Source organism: Erpetoichthys calabaricus, chromosome 6, assembly GCF_900747795.2.
Source record: "Erpetoichthys calabaricus chromosome 6, fErpCal1.3, whole genome shotgun sequence".
In the NCBI taxonomy this organism is placed as follows: domain Eukaryota; kingdom Metazoa; phylum Chordata; class Cladistia; order Polypteriformes; family Polypteridae; genus Erpetoichthys; species Erpetoichthys calabaricus.
The window spans coordinates 70,362,855-70,376,523 of record NC_041399.2 but is presented as its reverse complement, the minus strand read 5'-3'; the positions used below and the strand labels follow the sequence as shown (position 1 = coordinate 70,376,523).

Genomic DNA, 13,669 nt, shown 5'->3' with positions numbered 1-13,669 from the left:
CCACTATGTCTGGCACAACACTAATATATTGTCCAGCACTAATTAAATCATACATATGGCAGAAGGTTTGGTGTTAGTTTGATGGTGTGGAAATACTTTGCTTCCTCAGGACCATGAACTTTTCACTTTGAATATAATTTAAAAAAAAAGTGTCGTCAAAGTCCTGACTTAAACCCAATAGAGATGCTGTGGCACAATCTGAGACAAGAAGTTCACACTTACAGACCTACTGGTGTGTCTGAATTAAAGCAGTTCTGCAAGAAGAGTGAACTATAATTCTTAAACAGCAATGTGAAAGACTGAAATTATAGGAAGTGTTTAGTTGGGATTATTGCTCCTAAAGGTGCAGCAACCAAGTATTGAAACTTAGGGGGCAGTTACTTTTTCACATGCTTGATAGGGGTATTGGGAGAGTTAGATTTAAAAATATTCAAGGAACAATCAGACTGTACACTCATGTACATGATTCAGTGGTTTCTTCTAGATTGCCTTGACCCTTTGTGGTTTAGTATGTTTTGTGGTTAAATAATGTAAATTCTGAAATGTGTTTGCTTACTAGTATTGAAAATGTAGCTCTGTAATTATGACAAGTCCAAGTACAATAGTTTACTGGCATGAGACGAGAGCTCCTGTTTCCCTAATAGCAATGTGTAAAATCTTGATTACTCTTTTCAGTAAATGTTTACTGTACTTTTGTCATATTTGCAATTCAGGCCTGTGTCTGTTTTTTCTTTATTGTTTCTCCTATGCAATTCAATGTATTCCTTTACTTTTCAAAGAATTTCCCATTACTGTGCCAGAGATATTTTACATCTTGTCCCTTTGCTAGTTTTCAGCATGCAGAGTTATATGATTTTTGTGTTCTTCTTAGTATTACTGGAGGCCTGTAAGCTGAGGTCAGTGCTTCAAACAAGTCTTGTTTAATACTTTAATTTTTATTGCCTGTATTTGTGGGGTAAAATTGCTTAATTATGCAGTTCTTGAGCCTCACACAGATGCCAAGGCATAAAAGTAATACTCCTAGACTAGTTTGTTAAATTAGTATACTGGGTAGTATAAATATCATTACTTCTGTCCACCCTAAATTGGTTTCAGTTTGGAGAATTATCTTCAGAATAAACATTTCATGTAATTATGCATATAAATTTAAAACCTAACTGGTGTAATGATAACAAGTAGTTACACCCTGACTCCAAGTAAATGAGCTAAAACTTTCTCACTCAGAACAAGGTACTCCATAAAATCGAAGATGGCACAGTGTAAACATCTGTCTGTCAGTTCTTGCTTACTAGTGGTGTTTTTTATTTTTATTTATTTTTTTATGAATCGGAACTAGTTGGTAAAATGTAACCAACCAAGAGCAATTTTTAAAATGTTAATAAAAAAAATAGTAGGAGTGTAAACATATGTAACAAGTATTATTGCACTAATCAACAACAATTTATTTCTTGTATAGCCCAAAATCACACAAGGAATACCTCAATGGGCTTTAATAGGCAGTGGTATTTGACAGTAGCTGAGCCTCGATTCCCTAAGAAGACAAATAAAAAACTCCCAAAAACCCCTTGTAGGGGAAGAAATCTTGTGAAAGGCAGTACAGAGAGAAACCCCCTTCCAGTTAGGTTGAGCTTGCAATGGGTGTCAAAAAATGGGGTAAATGCAATACACAAAATAGAACACAATCAATTCTCTTCACAGAGCTAGATGGCCAATTTATCAATGCCACCTCAGAAAATACAATACAATAGTACAAAATCCAAGGCAAAATGCAAGAATTGATTATACCTTTTTCAAAATCCAGAACTATCACACATGAGGATACAGATTTGTTCAAATTCATTAAAAACAAGGTAGAAACTAATTAACATAAGTGATGGACAGATATTGTTGCTTTTCATTTAATTGTAGAACCACTGCCAGATTGTCAAAGGAGTCAGACAAGCCCCCGTGATTTCACTGCTCATTTATCTGAGCTGACTTTGGCTCCAGCAGACCCCTGTGACCCTGTGTTTGGATTCAGCGGGTTGGAAAATGGATGGATGGATGGACTTTTCCATAGCAGACAAACAACTTGGCAGTAGAGCACTGACACCAGGTGCCACACGAGGATACAGTGAAGAGACACAGAATAAACAACCCATGCATCTCACTGATACCTGGCTGCACCAGTCAAGACCAGCAAAGTTATATCCACTCTGCAAGCTTTCCAAAGCTTCAAAAACTAATATCACTTGATATCTTTGTTCTGAGTAATGTTTAGTCATAGTGGTAGAGTTTTTTGGCACAGCTGTCATAAAAATGCTGTCTCATTAGTGCCCTTGTTTAAGAATAATAAAAAATAGTTATACTAAAGGTGGATATACCTCTCTACAAATCAAAAATGAAAGTGCAACAGCTGTATATGCTGTAATCATTCATACTTTCCCCAGAAAGAAGTGTCTCATTGCACATCAGAAAACTGCACAGCCATTAACAGCACACATAAGCTGTGAACTTTTCATATATTTATAGGAAGAAGTGGCAAACGGAGGAACCTCTTCTTGTTTGGAAAGATAACAAAAATAGTATAGAGAAATTAAAAAGGTAGATGTATTTTTGCTCCACCAGCACTTATTCACATTCACGATGTCTGGGGAACATTGCCATTCCATAGAGAGCTGCATTTTTATTTGTTATATATAAACTACCATTTGCAGTGAATTGTTTAAATGGAAAAAGAACCTTTTATTCCTTTGTATTTTTATAGACTACCATTGTTGTTTAAGTGATTTGTGCTATTAGTTCAAATACAAAATTGTACTCTTTTTAAAATCAAACAAAATGTATTTAAAACAGTTTGTGTAAATGAAAAAATATCCACCACAACAGTACCTTATAATCCCCCCATTATCAAATTGAAACCATTCTGTTCCATGTCACTTCATACCCACACACAAATTATTCTAAATCGTGCTGCCAGCCACAGGCTTGCAAAACGTTCTGTCCGTGTGTAAGCTGTGTCACAAAGTGAGTAGGACATTGGACTTTCAACTCTATGTTTGCTGGACACAGTCTCTTGACTCCAAGGTTTTTGTGACCCTGACCAAGTCACATAAACTATCAGTGTTTATTTAAAAAAGTTTTAAAGTACAGTATCATGGTTCTATACATTTAAAAACATAACTGGATTTAACTTTTTTATAAATTTAGATTGAAGTATTAAGTTTGCCTTGAAATCTTGAGTATTTAGTTAAACTATCCAGAAGTATTTTGTGAATGTGTGTATAATTTAGAGAAATCTAAATTAGTTAAATTTTACTATATTACCATTGATGGCTGTAGAACAATCAGTACTTTCCTTTTTAGTGTGGTCTTTTTCATTACAGTAAATTACAAATTTTACTGTAATTAATTTAATAACAAAAAAAACAGCAGTTTGCATTATATATTTTTTCATTTTAGATTGTCTCCCAGCATTGTGTGTGGTATGGACAATGTGAATCGGTGCCAGATATGGAAGACAAGAAATACAACTGCAATTACACGGGGCCTCCTATTCCACTTGCCAAGGATGGATATGATCTGGTGCAGGTGAGTGCAACCTTTAGATAATAAAGCTATTTTTAAAGCCGCCTTTTAATGTGTTGAAAGAGTGGGTCATTTATTAGTATCTTTTTTCTTTGTATAAATTGCAACTTTGGCTGAACAAAATGTTTGTCATCTCTTGCTGATTAACCTTGTAATCAGTTGCCATTGCTTGACTCGGAGATTCTGTATTTTTTGCCTTGGTTATCACATTATTACAAGTACTTTGTTTTTACCATGAAAAAGTATGTACCCCACCTTGTTTCCTCAATTCTTGCTTATTCATAACACTTAATTGTTTCTAATATACATACAAGTTTAGTATAATGCAAAAGACAACCTGAGCAAACACAATACAAAGAATTTACATGATCATTTAATTTATTGAAGAAAAAAGTTCACCAACACCAATGAGAAAAAGCAGTTGCCCCCTTAGTCACTCAATCAACCAGTAAGACAGGTTTAAATTTTAGCGGTGTAATTACTCTAGTCACAGCCAAGCTTGATTGCTGCCTGCCCTATTGAATTTAAACATCACTTAAATAGAACATTTCCAGCAATATAAAGTTGGCTAAAAGGTGTCAACAAGCGGCCCACCAGACCTCAATCCAAAGAAAGTTACTAACATATATCAGTTGGGAAAGGGTTATAAAGCAATCTCTATAACCCTGGGACCCCAATGAGAGTCCTCTTCTCCAATTGGAGAAAACTTGGAACAGTGCTAAATCTGCCCAGGAGAAGCTGGCCTTACAAAATTACTCCAAGAGTGCAAAGAAAACTCATCTGGAAATTCGCAGAAGAACCAGATATCTAAGCCTCTGTCAACTAAGTTAACGTCAAGGTTCATGATTCCACTATTAGAAAGTCAGTGGGCAAAATGGTATCTATGGGTTAGATGCAAATTAAAAACCACTGCTAAACAAGAGGGACATAAGGCCTTGCCTAACACTTTCCAAAAAACACATATATTACTCCCAAAAGGTTTTGGAGAATGCTCTGTGAACTAATAGGTGAAAGGTGGACCTTTTTGAAAGTCACGAGTCCGGTTACATCTTGTGTAAAACTAACACAGCATTCCACAATAATAACATCATACCCACTGTCAAACATGCTGGTGGTAGTGTGATGCTGTGGGAGGGTTTTGCTGTTTTGGGACCTGGGTGACTTGCCATAATTGAGGGAAGCATGAATTCAGCTCTCTACCAGAAAGTACTGAAGGAGAATGTCTAGTCATCAGTCCGTGATCTAAAGCTCAAGTGTAATTGGGGGTTTGAGCAGGTCAATGATCCAAAGTACAAGAGCAAGTCCACCACAGAGTGGCTGAAGGAAACAAAAATAAGGTTTTGAAGTGGCCTGGTTAAAGCCCTGACTTGAACCCCATTAAGATGTTATGGAGGGATCCTAAATGGACACTTCATAGTCTAAACACCTCCAATGTGAATGAATTAAAACAATTCTGTAGAGAAGACTGGGCCAGAATTTCTCCACCCCAATGCCAAAAACTGATCTCCTGTTGCTGGAAGCATTTAGTTGCAGTTGTTGCTGCTAAAGGTGGGACAACTCAGTATTATTAAGTTTAAGGGAGCAATTACTTTTTCTCATTGGTGATACGGTGTTGGTGAACTTTTTCCCATAAACAAATGTAATCATTATTTAAAAACGGTATTGTGTTTACTTGTATTTACTTTTGTTATATACTAAATTTGTTTGGAGATCATAAACGATTAAGTGTTAAGAATAAGCAAAAAGAGAGGAAATCAATAAGGGGCAAAAAACTTTTCAATGAACTGTGCAATTCTTCTTGTACACTTGAAACATCTTCCTGCAGCATGCACCTTGATCATCTACCATATCTAACATAATTAAAGTTCACTGAATGTCCCTTCAAAGAAAAGTTTTATTTGTCAACTGATTTAACTGGAGAAGGCAATGCTTTAACAATGTAGGTGTTATTTCAGTCATAAAAAAATTTCGTAACCCACATAGTGGGAAGCAAGCTGTTGAGTTCCGAAGTTCACACAAACAAAAAAAAAATCACAAACAATGTCATAAACTGGTGTACAAACGAAGAACTATATAAAGTAGCTATGGGCAATGCAGCATCAACTGCATAGTTTTTTTAAAGCAAACTGGGAAGAATGAATAAAAGAGAAGGAAAAAAGAATGCGTCTTTTTAAGAACCAAAAATGAACATGTGCCATTAGCTTGGATTTGAATATACACTGCTCAATAAATTAAGGGGATGCTCAATCATCACAGTCTTAACACCAAATCAATTAAGCTTTAGGGATATCAATCTGTCCAGTTAGGAAGCAAAAGCGATTGCGAATCAACTTCATCTGCTTTGGTGCAAATGAAAGTTACAACAGGTGCACTGGAGAGACAGTAGCAGGGCAACCCCCAAAAAGGAAATGGTTTCGCTGGTGGTGGCCACAGACAATTGCTCTCTCCTTATCCTTCCTGAATGATTCTTCTCTAGTTTTGAGTTTTGCAAGTCTCCTTGTCACTACTGGTAGCATGAATCAGTGCCTGTTGCCGATTTAGTTTGCACAGGTAGACCATCTCCTCCAGGATGGCACATCCATACGTGCTGTCATAAGAAGAGTTGCTGTTTCTCCCAGTACAGTCTCAAGAGCATGGAGGTGATACAAGGAGACGGGCCGTTACACAAGGAGAGTTGGACAGGGCTGTAGAAGGCATCAACCCAGCAGCAGACCGGTTTCTGCTACTTTGTGCAAGGAGGAACTGGAGGAAAACGGCTAGATCCCTAGAAAATGACCTCTACCTGGTATGCATGTTTCTGACCAAACTGTGAGAAACAGACTCAATGAGGGTGACATGAGGGCTCAACATCCATTTGTGGGACCATAGCTCACAGCCCATCACCATGCAGCTCGATTGTCATTCGCTAGAGAATACCACAATTGGCCGTTCTGCCAGTGGCACCTCGTTCACCTCGCAGGTTCACACAGAGCACGTGACAAATGTGAAAGAGTCTGGAGATGCCATGGTGAATACTATGCAGTCTGCAACATCATCATGCATGACTGGTTTAGCAGTGGGTCAGTGATGGTTTTGGGTGGTATTTCTTTGGAGGGTCGCACAGACTTCCACATGCTAGGCAACGGTACCCTGACTGCGGTTAGGTACTGGGAAGAAATAATTAGAAGCACTATCAGGCCTTACGCTGGTGTAGTGGGCCCTGGGTTCCTACTGGTGCAGGATAATGCCTGGCCTCATGTGGCCACAGTGCGTAGTGCGTAGTGTGTAGGCAGTTCCTGGGTAATGACAGCATTGACACCATTGACTGGCCTGCACCACCCCCAGACTTGAATGCAATTGAGAATCTTTGGTACATTATGTATTGGTGCATCAGGTGCTGCCAAGCCTGATCCAGGTCTGGGAGGAGATCCCCTAGGACACCATCCACCATCTCATCCAGAGCATGCCCAAATGTTGTCAGGAGTACATACAGGCAAGTGAAGGCCATTGATTTTAGTGTGATGTTCAGTCCTGGCCTCAGTGGGTTGCTGATATTGGTTTCCATTGACTGTTGTTACATCTTCTGTTCTCAACAAATTACACAGTATTAATCAGTAAAGATTTTCCACTTGAATATTTAATTCATCAAGTCCAATGTGTGATTCATGTGTTCCCTTACTTTTTTGAGCAGTGTAGACAAAGAAGTAAGGAAAGATCAATCATAAATTAACGTACATGATGGTAAATTCTGTTTAATAAAAAAATTCTCTGGTTTGAAAATGTAGTGCTTTAGCTGGGACATTCCATACATTGTGTAAATGGTGATATATATTGGGGCATCAGAATAGCGCATAAACCCACGAACAATCTGCGCACAGTCCTGTTTAATGCTAAAAACAAGAAATCGACAGCCGAAACACGAAACGCAGTTTATAGTATTCCATGCAATTCTTGCTCAGCGGTATACATAGGACAAACATCAAAAAGAACATCGCAACGCCGTCAGAAGAAAGGACGCACTATCTTTGATCTATGCACATACTAAATCGACAGGACACACATTCAACTGGGACAATGTAAAAGTAAAATTTAAGGCCAGTACTAAAAGTGCCAGAGAGTTGGCCGAGTCTTGGCTATCAGATGAAAACGCCATCAACAGACACTTGGACATAAATCCAGCATATGCCAACTTAAGAAAAACATGTACACAATAAATAAACTATACATCCCCCCCCCCCCCCCCTTGATAATACTGACTTAGTCACCTCCACCCACCCCCCACTGAATGTGTTGCTATATATTGCCTTTGATTCTTGTAAGTCTAAGCATTATCCTCTGATGAAGACCCCTGATAGGGGTTGAAGGCTCAGGAATAAAAAAACTATTTTATGATACGTGATTCTTTTTTTTTCTCCCTTCGTGGATCTCCAGCTGCAAATATGCAAACCGTATCACAGACCTTCTCTTCCATATATATATATATATATATATATATATATATATATATAATTAACAAGTACTAGAGATTTATAATATACAGCATAACATGATATTTTTGGGGTCTCTGTGTTTGTCACTTGTTAGGAGGTGTAGCTTAAATAATTTCTTGCTTAGAAATCAAGGTTGTGCTGAAAATTAAATTTTTTTCATCAATTGTGCTGCATCATTTGGCTTGTTAAAAAACCATAACTGGTTGTCCAGTCTACAGATGTGTGACCTCATATTTCTCTATATATGTGGAAGACTGTAAGAAAATTTTATGAGAAGAAAATGCATACCTATAGAAAAGCATGTTGCAGTGGTGATACAACATCTTGCCATTGGCTGAGTTTAACATCTTATCCAATTGTTTTGGAATAGGTATTTATCAGTAAGCCAGTGCGTTTGGGAAGTGTGTTGTGTTCTCTGATTATCACTGCAGGATCATCCATTAGCAAAAGCACATGTCATATATTTGAATGGTATGTTGAAGAACATAATGCTGTCTTTTATAAATGTCTTGAGTGTGGGTAATAACAGCCCAAGTAATTTTAAAATTCCGAATTTGTAAATGGATATAGGTAATAACAAAGCATTATTACTCACTGAAAATAACAAAACAAAGGCTGTGTTACAGGAGTTTTGCAATACAGGATAAATGTAGAATTTGACAAGTTTGATTCAATGCAGGAAACTTTAACATTAGGACAAAATGGGGGGTAGATTTGGAAAATTAAAATGCAAGGAATTCATCTGTTAAATATTGCTCTTTATAGTAATATTTTTTAAAAGACACAATAAGTTTTGGAAGCAGCATAAAGACATCTGAAACCACTGAACAGACAGCAAAATTTAATTCTGGCTTCTCTATAGCACCTTGATTTCATACATGCTCTTTGGCAGTGATCTGATGAACAGACAGTGCTGCTGTTTTATATGGGGAATCAAGAATGTCTCTATTTTGTACCTCATGTATGCACTATGCACACAATATCTGTTACACTGTATATGAATATATGCATCATTATAAGCAGTATTTGTTTTGTTCTCTGCAGGAATTGTGTCCTGGTTTATTCTATGATAATGTCAGTCTCTGTTGTGATGTTCAACAGCTTCAGACACTGAAAGGAAACCTACAGCTTCCCCTTCAGTTCCTTTCAAGGTATGCTCTATCTGAATCTTAGAAAAGGAGAATAGTTTTATTTATATATCACAGACCTTGACTTCCATATATATATAATATTATTATATATATTATATATTATATAATATAATATATATAATATAGTGCATCCGGAAAGTATTCACAGCACATCACTTTTTCCACATTTTGTTATGTTACAGCCTTATTCCAAAATGGATTAAATTCATTTTTTTTTTGAGCAAATGGGGGAGAAGGACCTTAGTCAGGGAGGTGACCAAGAACCCAATGGTCACTCTGTCAGAGCTCCAGAGGTCCTCTGTGGAGAGAAGAGAACCTTCCAGAAGGACAACCATCTCTGCAGCAATCCACCAATCGGGCCTGTATGGTAGAGTGGCCAGACGGAAGCCACTCCTTAGTAAAAGGCACATGGCAGTTTGCCAAAAGGCACCTGAAGGACTCTCAGACCATGAGAAAGAAAATTCTCTGGTCTGATGAGACAAAGATTGAACTCTTTGGTGTGAATGCCAGGCGTCACGTTTGGAGCAACCAGGCACCGCTCATCATCAGGCCAATACCACCCCTACAGTGAAGCATGGTGGTGGCAGCATCATGCTGTGGGGATGTTTTTCAGCGGCAGGGACTGGGAGACTAGTCAGGATAAAGGGAAAGATGACTGCAGCAATGTACAGAGACATCCTGGATGAAAACCTGCTTCAGAGCGCTCTTGACCTCAGACTGGGGCGACGGTTCATCTTTCAGCAGGACAACGACCCTAAGCACACAGCCAAGATATCAAAGGAGTGGCTTCAGGACAACTCTGTGAATGTCCTTGAGTGGCCCAGCCAGAGCCCAGACTTGAATCCGATTGAACATCTCTGGAGAGATCTTAAAATGGCTGTGCACCAACGCTTCCCATCCAACCTGATGGAGCTTGAGAGGTGCTGCAAAGAGAAATGGGCGAAACTGGCCAAGGATAGGTGTGCCAAGCTTGTGGCATCATATTCAAAAAGACTTGAGGCTGTAATTGCTGCCAAAGGTGCATCGACAAAGTATTGAGCAAAGGCTGTGAATACTTATGTACATGTGATTTCTCAGTTTTTTTATTTTTAATAAATTTGCAAAAACCTCAAGTAAACTTTTTTCATGTTGTCATTATGGGGTGTTGTGTGTAGAATTCTGAGGAAAAAAATGAATTTAATCCATTTTGGAATAAGGCTGTAACATAACAAAATGTGGAAAAAGTGATGCGCTGTGAATACTTTCCAGATGCACTGTATCTCATATATATATAACATAATATAATATGTGTACATAATATAACCTAGACTGTATAGAAGTCCATTTGTAAATGGTTAGTTGAAACTTTAAAAGCTACAGCAAAAATTAACTTTTCACATGTGTAATAGAGAAGAGACTAAAATAATTAATGGAAAGAAAATAAAAATCCATACTTTAAGGCTGTCGTTTTCTTAAGTGCAGATAATATATGACTGAGGCTGAGACCTGTTTTGTTCTGTATTTACACTTTCACTCACTTAGAAAGTATTGCCAGTTATTGTAATACATTTTAATTGTCAACATGCGAAAAGAAATACAGAAACTGAATTTGGTTTCCAGTAGCACTTACCATTTAAATATTCTATCCATTTTCAAACCCAATCATTCCCTCTGTTTAGGCACATGTAAGATCTGTAGAGTGAAAGGGCCTTCAAAAATAGTGAAAATATTTTTTAAATGTAAAAAAATATTTTAAATGCAAAAAAATACTACAAAGAACAGTAAGTTTGATGCAGTGGGTGTCATGGACAGTTGCTTCATTCGAGCATCACAGGTGGCTGCACCAGTGTCAGTGATGAGGTGGTGGTGGCACAAAACACTGCCACTGGAAAAAAATGAAATCATTAAAAAGCGGAGATTAAGAAAGATTGCAAACCCCTGTAGAAAATGATAATTCTGTGCATGCATAATCAATAAGAAACAGAATTAAAATGTAGCTATGAAAAAGCCAAATTTAAAAAGATGGGTTTTTAGGAGTTTTTTTAAAAATGATCCACAGTGTTCGCCTGGCATATGTTGATCATTAAAAGTATTCAAGATTTTTGGTGCGTAACAGCAAAAGGGTGCCTCACTACTTCTTTTATGTTTAGCACTTGGACTAATAAGCAGACTGCTATTTATAAGATTTTGCTTACTTTTGTTTCTCCAGGTAGTATCTTACAATAAGAGATCTGTGTAGGGCTTGCCATCTTTTGCAGAATGAAGCCTAAACCAGTCATAGATTTGCCAAGTGGTATTGCGTAATGGGTTGTACTTCTCAACAATGCACTGAGGATTCCATTAATTGTTGAAATGCAGTCCCAGATCACTCACCCATCTATGTAGTGCTCTCCAGCTCTTCCACAAATAAACTGCTCCTTATGAACCAAAAGTTTCAGATTTTGACTTCTCAGCCCAGTTTCCCTTGCTGTCATTGTTCAGCACCCTTGCCCTTGTGTTTTTTTGTGTAGGCAAGTCCCCTGACTTTGTTTCCACTGCATAGAAATGTGTTTTTTTTTTTTCCTTGAAACCATATCTGACAGATTTCTCCAAACTGCAGAAGGGTGACTTGGGTTCCAATGCTTTCTGTGAGATCAGAGCTGATAACAGTGACATACTTCTTCTAGTTTCAAAGGGATAGCAGTATCACTAATCTCTCCTGCACTTAGTGTCTTTAATCAACTCTACGTTTCTGTTCCTCAACCTTGCCTGTTTCCTTGTACTTCCTTGGAAGACCTTGAACTGCACATCTTGTAACTCCTGTCTGCTGTGAAATCTTGCTGACGCAGGATGACTATCTTGTTTCTTACTGCAATACTCACTGTTGCCATGGCATAAAATTGATGATCTAAAGGCTAAATGGTCACATCTATTATACCCTCACTTTTTAATTTGGTCATCCTTTGCTTAAACACCTTTTTCTGTTTCAGTTAGGTTTGTTTCAGTCAACTCATAATGTCATTGATCATTAGCACCTTTGTTTATCATCTTCTAACCATTCGATTGTCTGTATACCTACAGAACAGATTCTTTAATGTAATATGAACATTTCTCTGTACCGTTTAATTTTTTGATAACGAATGCTTGGAAATCTAAAATTTAACTATTTTTATATAGGTGCCCCTCTTGCTTCTTCAATCTAATGAACCTTTTTTGCGAGCTGACATGCAGCCCTCGACAGAGTGAATTTATGAATGCAACTGCTTTCAAGCCTTATTTTGATCCAGTAGCTGAAGAAAATAAAACCAGTATCACTGCTGTAGATTACTACATTGGAGTTCACTTTGCTAATGGTAAGGGCATTGAGCAGATTATGGCAGTATCATGTGAGACTGATTTATCTTATCTATATCATAGTGGCTGTTGTGTTTGTAATATGAAATACTATTTGCTTGTATCAACATTTGGTCAAAGGCATTTTTTTACTTTTACTTTTTTTAAAAGCTATTGACAAATTTATATATAGCTGACTTAAATGGTGCACTCCACTCACCTTTATGTATTTGATTAATTATAATGGGGCACTTCATAAAAATGTTTGTTTTTTTCTTTCAGCCTGAAAATGTTTGTTAATAATATGATATTCTCACACACAGCTGTTTTTCTTTTGCTGAACTGTATATTAATATATTTGATTCTAAAACATATACTACAGCTATTAAGTGACACGCTATTAATTATTTGTCTTGTCCTTAAAATTTTAAGTTATGTCTTTGTTCACCGTGGTGGATATTTGCATAATTAATATAGTTCATTTTATCTCTCTAGCCATGTATAATGCTTGCAAGGATGTTCAGGCTCCCTCCAGTAATGATAAAGCTGTAGGATTACTGTGTGGAAAAGATGCAAAGGACTGTAATGCAACTAACTGGATCCAGTATTTGTGTAGCACAGGCAATTCACAGACACCATTTCCCATCACTCCTATATTTTCAGGTAAAATGTTTTACATGATTCTATTATGACACTTTCTGATAACCTTTAATAAGACTTTCCTATTTTTGCAGTCTTGTATAATCCAACAATTTTTTACAAAAAACCAAGTTCTAATACTGTAAAATATATATCCACCAAATGCCAAATAAAATGCTATCTCATATCCTATAACTACTGTATAGTAGAGATGAAAATACTAGATTTTATTTATTTAGCAGTGATACTGCTATCCCTTTGATACTAGAAGAAGTCTGTTACTGTTATCAGCTCTGATCTCACAGAAAGCATCGGAACCCAAGTCACCCTTCTGCAGTTTGGAGAAATCTGTTACCTAATAACATAGTCACTCTTAGGTGCATTACAAATCAAGATAAATACAACACAATATAAAAACAATAGTACTGTTTAAAACTATTTAAAAATGAAATTAAAATTTTTAACAGAAAAAAAAGAAGTAAATATTACTTATTATAGATTATTAAAAGCACGACATTGAAACACACAAGTCTATATATTCTTGTTAAAAAC

General features: G+C 37.0%; 1 protein-coding gene across 1 annotated transcript in view; it reads left to right on the top strand.

Annotated features, from left to right (window-relative positions):
- The window catches only part of npc1 (Niemann-Pick disease, type C1), a 76,028-nt gene that overhangs the window by 17,656 nt on the left and 44,703 nt on the right, over window positions 1–13,669 (top strand). Inside the window, exons 2-5 of the mRNA XM_028803675.2 lie at window positions 3,442–3,570; window positions 9,081–9,187; window positions 12,323–12,498; window positions 12,974–13,141. Of these exons, the coding sequence (XP_028659508.1) occupies window positions 3,442–3,570; window positions 9,081–9,187; window positions 12,323–12,498; window positions 12,974–13,141 (580 nt within the window). The remainder of the gene's footprint in view (window positions 1–3,441; window positions 3,571–9,080; window positions 9,188–12,322; window positions 12,499–12,973; window positions 13,142–13,669) is intronic.